At 42.3% G+C, this 9,401-nt stretch overlaps 1 protein-coding gene across 2 annotated transcripts; it reads left to right on the top strand.

Annotated features, from left to right (window-relative positions):
• The first annotated feature begins 286 nt into the window (after positions 1–286).
• On the top strand, positions 287–8,754 carry LOC120035183 (C-type lectin domain family 4 member E-like). 2 transcript variants are annotated; one of them, XM_038982008.1, is made up of 6 exons: positions 287–507; positions 4,219–4,320; positions 4,425–4,679; positions 4,801–4,943; positions 5,044–5,147; positions 8,485–8,754. In XM_038982008.1, exons 1-6 carry the CDS (start codon positions 366–368, stop codon positions 8,615–8,617), a joined length of 879 nt encoding a protein of 292 aa, XP_038837936.1. In that variant the 5' UTR covers positions 287–365; the 3' UTR covers positions 8,618–8,754. The 2 variants fall into 2 exon arrangements, with proteins under 2 accessions (XP_038837936.1, XP_038837937.1); XM_038982009.1 differs by lacking the exon at positions 4,219–4,320.
• The last annotated feature ends 647 nt before the right edge of the window (positions 8,755–9,401 follow it).

Below are 9,401 nucleotides of genomic sequence, written 5' to 3' on the forward strand. Positions count from 1 at the left end.
CTAAGACTGGTCGGAGTCATATCATGTATTATATTATCACAATAAGACTGGTGGGAGTCATATCATGTATTATATTATCACACTAAGACTGGTGGGAGTCACATCATGTATTATATTATCACAATAAGACTGGTGCGATTCACATCATGTATTATATTATCACACTAAGGCTGGTGGGAGTCACGTGGTGGCCAGGGTTGTGCTAATTTCACAATTTCCCCTTCACTGTTGTTGACTGATAAAGAGTTTCACTACCTAAAGTCACACAGACGCAGGACAGTGCAGGGAGAAGACACAGCTATAGATGTACTTTAGAGTTGAGGTTAGAAGTAGAAGTTACTGTATTTGACCACAAGTGTGTTAAGATGTCAGAGGGAGTTTATGGAAACTCAGATGGATTTGAAAACGATGAGCCTGATGCAATGAAGAACACAGACATTGATGGCCAATTATATTCCAATGTAGGAGCCTTCAAACCCAGTCCAAGAGATGGAGTTGTTGCTTCAGGTAAGATTACGCACACACACGCACGCACACACACACACACATGCACGCAAGCACGCACACATTAAACAGGTGAGATTTCCACGTAGTAATATAGCTTTGTAGCATCATAGACTGTGTGATCACGCTCTCCGTAGCCGATGTTAGTAAGACCTTTAAACAGGTCAACATTCACAAGGGCGCAGGGCGAGACGGATTACCAGGATATGTACTCTGAGCATGCACTGACCAACTGGCAAGTGTTTTCGCTGACATTTTCAACCTCTACCTGTCTGAGTCTGTAATACCAACATGTTTCAAGCAGACCACCATAGTCCCTGTGCCTAAGAACACTAAGGTAACCTGCCAAAATGACTACCGACCCGTAGCAACAGTTAGTGAAAGGCTGGTCATGGCTCACATCAACACCATTGTCCCAGAAACCCTAGACCTACTCCAATTTGCATACCGCCCAAAAAAGATCCAGATGATGCAATCTCTATTGCACTCCACCTTGCCCTTTCACATCTGGACAAAAGGAACACCTATGTGAGAATGCTATTCATTGACTACAGATCAGCGTTCAACACCATAGTACCCTCAAAGCTCATCTCTAAGCTAAGGATCCTGGGACAAAACACCTCCCTCTGCAACTGGATCGTGGACTTCCTGACGGGCCGCCCCCAGGTGGTAACGGTAGGTAACAACACATCCGCCACGCTGATCCTCAACACGGGGGCCCCTCAGGGGTGGGTGCTCAGTCCCCTCCTGTACTCCCTGTTCACTCATGACTGCATGGCCAGGCACGACTCCAACACCATCACTAAGTTTGCCGATGACACAACAGTGGTAGGCCTGATCACCGACAACGACGAGACAGCCTATAAGGAGGAGGTCAGAGACCTGGGCGTGTGGGGCAAGGACAACAACCTCTCCCTCAACGTGATCAAGACAAAGGAGAAGATCGTGGACCACAAGAAAAGGAGGACCGAGCACGCCCCCATTCTCATTGACGGGGCAGTGGTGCAGGTTGAGAGTTTCAAGTTATTTGGTGCCCACAATACCAACAAACTGACATGGTCCAAGCACACCAAGACGGCCATGAAGAGGGCACAACAAAACCTGAAAAGAGGGCACAACAGACTGAAAGGATTTGGCATGGGTCCTCAGATCCTCAAAAGGTTCTACAGCTACACCATCGAGAGCAACCTGACTGGTTGCATCACTGCCTGGTAGGGCAACTGCTCAGCCTCCAACCGCAACGCACTACAAAGGGTAGTGCGTACAGCCCAGTACATCACTGGGCCAAACTTCCTGCCATCCAGGACCTCTATACCAGGCGGTGTCAGAGGAAGGCCCTAAACATTGTCAAAGACTCCAGCCACTCTAGTCATAGACTGTTCTCTCTGTTACCACATGGCAAGCAGTACCAGAGCGCCTAAGTCTAGGTCCAAGAGGCTTTTAAACATCTTCTACCCCCAAGGCATAAGAGTCCTGAACATCTAATCAAATGGCTACCCAAACTATTTGCATTGCCCCCCCTTTTACCCTTCTGCTACTCTTTTTATTATCTATGCATAGTCACTTTAACTTTTACCGCCTCAGAAACCCGGATCCGGGATCACCCCCCACCCCCCCCACACTGATTAGCATCGCTAGCATAGCGTCACAATTAAATAGTAGCATCTAAATATCATTAAATCACAAGTCCAAGACACCAAATGAAAGATACAGATCTTGTGAATAAAGCCACCATTTCAGATTTTTAAAATGTTTTACAGGGAAGACAAAATATGTAAATCTATTAGCTAACCCCGTTAGCAAAATACACCACTTTTCTAACTCCATCAGTTTCTTACTCCATCAGGTGCTATCACCAATTCGGCCAAATAAAGATATTGATAGCCACTAACCAAGAAAAAACCTCATCAGATGACAGTCTGATAACATATTTATTGTATAGCATAGGTTTTGTTAGAAAAATGTGCATATTTCAGGTATAAATCATAGTTTGCAATTGCAGCCACCATCACAAATCTCCCCAAAGCGACTAGAATTACTACATAGAGCAACGTGTATTACCAATTTACTCATCATAAAACATTTCTTAAAAATACACAGCTCACAGCAATGGATAGACACAGATCTTGTGAATTCAGACAATATTTCAGATTTTCAAAGTGTCTTACAGCGAAAACACAATAAATCGTTATATTAGCATACCACATTTGCAAACGTTACCCGAGCATTGATTCAAGGCAAAATTAGCTATAGCGTTATCATCACCAAAATACATTAATTTTTTCACTAACCTTCTCAGAATTCTTCCGATGACACTCCTGTAACATCATATTACACAATCCATATAGAGTTTGATCGAAAATGTGCATATTTAGCGGCACAAATCGTGCTTACACAATGGAAATAGTGTTCAACTACTCAAGCAATCTGCCCGGCGCCATTTTGAAAATACAACTATTTTTATCGAAAACTATTCATAAACTTGACAAAAAAAATACAGGTTGGACATGAAATGAAAGATGCATTAGTTATTAATGCAACCGCTGAGTTAGATTTTTAAAATTAACGTTACTAGACATACAGTGTGCGTTACAGCCAGACTAGTGCCGCAATAATGGCGTCACTAATCGCCATTATTGAGTTTACATTTTTCCACATAAAAACGGAATAACATCATAAATAGCTCTTACTTTTCGACGAGCTTCCATCAGAATCTTGTCCAAGTGGTCCTTTGTCCAAAAGAATCGTTGCTTGGTTGTAAAACGTTGCATTCAACTTCTGATATAGCAGCTAACAATAGCTAACAATAGCTATTTTGCCCCAACGTGTCCAAATCCTCAAGACGCAATACTGAGGAAATTCCGAAAAATAGCAATATACTCGCATAATCTGATATAACTCGGTTTAAAATAGCTTCGTTATGATGTCTCTAACACCTATATCGAATTAAATTACAGACGGATACATCTAACGTTGATAACTAAGCGTTTGAAAATGGCATCCTGAGGTCCCTTACTGCGTAATGGTCAGCGTCGAAAAGATGGCGCACCTCACTCCTTGGCCTTTTATAACCTCTGAGAGCTACGTAGCAAGCCCATTCCACTTCTCATTGGTTACTGACATCCAGGGGAAGGCGGGTGCAGTTCATGTCGTTCCATAGGATACACACAGACCTTTAAAACTGATCTGAGACCAGAGCTTCGCTCTCAGACATTCGCAGTACCTGTCATGGATTTCGCTGTAGAAAGAGTTCTGGGTCACCCACAGACATAATTCCAACGGTTCATGAAACTAGAGAGTGTTTTCTATCCAATAGAATTAATAATATGCATATTGTATGAGCAAGAATTGAGTACGAGGCAGTTTAATTTGGCAACACCCAGAAAAAATAAATGCTAACTGCTCCCCCTATTGACAAAAGGTTAATAACTCTACCTACATGTACATATTACCTCAATTACCTCGACACCAGTGCTCCCGCACACTGACTCTGTACCGGTAACCCCTGTTTATAGCCTCGCTGTTGGTATTTTATTGCTGCTCTTTAATTGTTTGTTACTGTTATTTATTTTCTTTTTTTTGTATTTTTCTTAAAACACCTGTTGGATACGGCGCATGTGACAAATACTATTGTATTTTATTTATTTGTCCCAATCATGGATTATACAGTTAAACATATTACCAAATATTATACTTTAATAATGTGTGATTCAGTACATTTTCAGTGGTGGAAGAGACTCTCTGGAGTTACTGCAGTGTCTCTGGGGCTGGTGTGTGTTCTCCTACTGGCTGGGATCATAGGCCTGTCTGTCTACTGTAAGTTTAGTATGTTGTCACTGAGACTTAAGTAGCCTACTTAATCACACTTAATCATCAATGGTGTGGTAGTTACATGTTTGATTAACTTTTCCCTTTTACAGATGGAGTCATTGGTCATCACGCCTCAACAGAGAGAGGCCAGCTACAGACCAGTTACAACAACCTGACTAAAGCGAGAGACCAGCTACAGACCAGTTACAACACCCTGACTAAAGAGAGAGACCAGCTACAGACCAGTTACAACACCCTGACTAAAGAGAGAGACCAGCTAAAGACCAGTAGTAACACCCTGACTAAAGAGAGAGACCAGCAACAGAAAGAGATAGATGATCTCATGAGAAAGTTCTCTAATCTGAGTGAGTTTACCTAATAAATGATCATAACATCACATATCTAATATGCAGTCAACTTGTGTTTGTATTCTACAATAATAGATGCAGAATAAATAAGATGGAAATTAATGTTTTTGTCTTGTAGAACAAACCTGTCCTGATGGCTGGCAGAAGTTTGAATGCAGTTGTTACTACCTCTCTACTGGGGAGAAAACCTGGGAGGAGAGCAGACAGGACTGTCTGGATAGAAGAGCAGACCTGGTGATCGTAAACAGTGATAAGGAACAGGTGAGAGAATCAAACATGCCTTGGTCAGTAATGTATCTTCCAGTATTTAACACATGTAGTCTATAGTAGTTGACAATATCAGTATCTTTCTCACCAACAGGAGTTTCTCTTCAAATTCAACAAAAGTTTCTGGATTGGTCTGACTGACTCTGTTACTGAGGGGACTTGGAAATGGGTGGACGGCACCCCACTGACCACCCCAAGGTAAGAGACTACTGCTCTAATAACACTGACCACCCTAAGGTAAGAGACTACTGATCTATAATAACACTGACCACCCCAAGGTAAGAGACTACTGTTCTAATAACACTGACCACACCAAGGTAAGAGACTACTGATCTATAATAACACTGACCACCCCAAGGTAAGAGACTACTGTTCTATAATAACACTGACCACCCCAAGGTAAGAGACTACTGTTCTAATAACACTGACCACACAAAGGTAAGAGACTACTGATCTATAATAACACTGACCACACCAAGGTAAGAGACTACTGTTCTATAATAACACTGACCACCCCAAGGTAAGAGACTACTGATCTATAATAACACTGACCACCCCAAGGTAAGAGACTACTGATCTATAATAACACTGACCACCCCAAGGTAAGAGACTACTGATCTATAATAACACTGACCACCCCAAGGTAAGAGACTACTGCTCTAATAACACTGACCACCCCAAGGTAAGAGACTACTGATCTATAATAACACTGACCACCCCAAGGTAAGAGACTACTGCTCTATAATAACACTGACCACCCCAAGGTAAGAGACTACTGCTCTAATAACACTGACCACCCCAAGGTAAGAGACTACTGCTGTAATAACACTGACCACCCCAAGGTAAGAGACTACTGCTGTAATAACACTGACCACCCCAAGGTAAGAGATTACTGCTCTAATAACACTGACCACCCCAAGGTAAGAGACTACTGCTCTAATAACACTGACCACCCCAAGGTAAGAGACTACTGCTGTAATAACACTGACCAGCCCAAGGTAAGAGACTACTGCTGTAATAACACTGACCACCCCAAGGTAAGAGATTACTGCTCTAATAACACTGACCACCCCAAGGTAAGAGATGACTGCGCTGTAATAACACTGACCACCCCAAGGTAAGAGACTACTGCTCTATAATAACACTGACCACCCCAAGGTAAGAGACTACTGATCTATAATAACACTGACCACCCCAAGGTAAGAGACTACTGCTCTAATAACACTGACCACCCCAAGGTAAGAGACTACTGCTCTAATAACACTGACCACCCCAAGGTAAGAGATGACTGCGCTGTAATAACACTGACCACCCCAAGGTAAGAGACTACTGCTCTATAATAACACTGACCACCCCAAGGTAAGAGACTACTGCTCTATAATAACACTGACCACCCCAAGGTAAGAGACTACTGATCTAATAACACTGACCACCCCAAGGTAAGAGACTACTGCTCTATAATAACACTGACCACCCCAAGGTAAGAGACTACTGCTCTATAATAACACTGACCACATCTCTCTTGGTTCTGAGAGAGAGGTCAGTCTAACTCTGTGTTGTTCATACTCTAGCTTCTGAGAGAGTGGTCAGTCTAACTCTGTGTTGTTCATACTCTAGGTTCTGATAGAGAGGTCAGTCTAACTCTGTGATGTTCATACTGTAGGTTCTGAGAGAGTGGTCAGTCTACCTCTGTGTTGTTCATACTCTAGGTTCTGAGAGAGTGGTCAGTCTACCTCTGTGTTGTTCTTACTCTTGGTTCTGAGAGAGTCGTCAGTCTAACTCTATGTTGTTCATACTCTAGGTTCTGAGAGAGAGGCCAGTCTAACTCTGTGTTGTTCATACTCTAGGTTCTGAGAGAGAGGTCAGTCTAACTCTGTGTTGTTCATACTCTAGGGTCTGAGAGAGGGGTCAGTCTAACTCTGTGTTGTTCATACTCTAGGTTCTGAGAGAGTGGTCAGTCTAACTGTGTTGTTCATACTCTAGGTTCTGAGAGAGAGGTCAGTCTAACTCTGTGTTGTTCATACTCTAGGTTCTGAGAGAGAGGTCAGTCTAACTCTGTGTTGTTCATACTCTAGGTTCTGAGAGAGTGGTCAGTCTAACTGTGTTGTTCATACTCTAGGTTCTGAGAGAGAGGTCAGTCTAACTCTGTGTTGTTCATACTCTAGGTTCTGAGAGAGTGGTCAGTCTAACTCTGTGTTGTTCATACTCTAGGTTCTGAGAGAGTGGTCAGTCTAACTCTGTGTTGTTCATACTCTAGGTTCTGAGAGAGAGGTCAGTCTAACTCTGTGTTGTTCATACTCTAGGTTCTGAGAGAGTGGTCAGTCTAACTCTGTGTTGTTAATACTCTAGGTTCTGAGAGAGTGGTCAGTCTAACTCTGTGTTGTTCATACTCTAGGTTCTGAGAGAGTGGTCAGTCTAACTCTGTGTTGTTCATACTCTAGGTTCTGAGAGAGTGGTCAGTCTAACTCTGTGTTGTTCATACTCTAGGTTCTGAGAGAGTGGTCAGTCTAAGTCTGTGTTGTTCATACTCTAGGTTCTGAGAGAGAGGTCAGTCTAATTCTGTGTTGTTCATACTCTAGGTTCTGAGAGAGTGGTCAGTCTAACTCTGTGTTGTTCATACTAGGGTCTGAGAGAGTGGTCAGTCTAACTCTGTGTTGTTCATACTCTAGGTTCTGAGAGAGTGGTCAGTCTAACTCTGTGTTGTTCATACTCTGGGTTCTGAGAGAGTGGTCAGTCTAACTGTGTTGTTCATACTCTAGGTTCTGAGAGAGAGGTCAGTCTAACTCTGTGTTGTTCATACTCTAGGTTCTGAGAGAGAGGTCAGTCTAACTCTGTGTTATTCATACTCTAGGTTCTGAGAGAGTGGTCAGTCTAACTGTGTTGTTCATACTCTAGGTTCTGAGAGAGAGGTCAGTCTAACTCTGTGTTGTTCATACTCTAGGTTCTGAGAGAGTGGTCAGTCTAACTCTGTGTTGTTCATACTCTAGGTTCTGAGAGAGTGGTCAGTCTAACTCTGTGTTGTTCATACTCTAGGTTCTGAGAGAGAGGTCAGTCTAACTCTGTGTTGTTCATACTCTAGGTTCTGAGAGAGTGGTCAGTCTAACTCTGTGTTGTTAATACTCTAGGTTCTGAGAGAGTGGTCAGTCTAACTCTGTGTTGTTCATACTCTAGGTTATGAGAGAGTGGTCAGTCTAACTCTGTGTTGTTCATACTCTAGGTTCTGAGAGAGTGGTCAGTCTAACTCTGTGTTGTTAATACTCTAGGTTCTGAGAGAGTGGTCAGTCTAACTGTGTTGTTCATACTCTAGGTTCTGAGAGAGTGGTCAGTCTAACTCTGTGTTGTTCATACTCTAGGTTCTGAGAGAGTGGTCAGACTAACTCTGTGTTGTTCATACTCTAGGTTCTGAGAGAGTGGTCAGTCTAACTCTGTGTTGTTCATACTCTAGGTTCTGAGAGAGTGGTCAGTCTAACTCTGTGTTGTTCATACTCTAGGTTCTGAGAGAGTGGTCAGTCTAACTCTGTTGTTTCTACTGCAGGTATTGGGGGAGTGGACAGCCTAATGATGATGTAGGGGAGAACTGTGCGTTGTTCTCCCACAGTTCATCAGACCAAGGAAAATGGCATGACTATCCGTGTTCAACTACCCATTACGGGATCTGTGAGAAATAGTTCTCTCTCACTATTAGTTATGATGTTGATTGTCACTCTGAAAGTCATGATACCAGCTTCAGGACTTCAGAAACTATTCACAGCCTAGACTTTTTCCACATTTTGTTGTTTAAACGCTGAATTTTTAAATGGATTAAATTGAGATTTTATTGTCACTGTCCTACACACAATAACTCATAGTGTCAAAGTGGAAATATGTTTTTCATTTTTTTTTTTACAAATTAATAAAAGATTTAAAGCTGAAATGTCTTGAGTCAGAAAGTATTCAACCCCTTTGTTATAACAAGCATAAATACATTTAGGAGTAAAAATGTACTTAGCCTTGACACATAATAAGTTGCATAGACTCACTCTGTGTGAAATACAGAGTACAGTATGTCTACATTCTCTCCTCTAAATCTAAACAACAAATATTTGTCATATTTTTTCTCTCTTCCTCATTCTCTTAATTTTCTTCTTCCTCCTCTGTCTCTCTCTGACACTAAGGCTACTTTCTCCCATATCCTCTACTCCCAACTCCTCTCCTCCCGTCTCCTCTCCTCCCGTTTCCTGTCTCCTCTCCTCTCCTCCTCACCTGAGTTGAGAAACCCTGCTTTATTCTGCTGATTCTAACCATAGTTTATTGATCTGTTTAGAGCTAGGTTCTCCTGATCTAGGATCATGTTATCTACTCCAAATCCTAACCTTAGCAATTATGGTCAGGAATGTAAACTGACCTGAGATCTGTGTCTAGAGGCAACTTTATCCTGCTCTTTTATGACCCTGTGGTAAGAAGGAGTTGCCA

This window comes from Salvelinus namaycush, chromosome 42 (genome assembly GCF_016432855.1).
Source record: "Salvelinus namaycush isolate Seneca chromosome 42, SaNama_1.0, whole genome shotgun sequence".
NCBI classification, from domain to species: domain Eukaryota; kingdom Metazoa; phylum Chordata; class Actinopteri; order Salmoniformes; family Salmonidae; genus Salvelinus; species Salvelinus namaycush.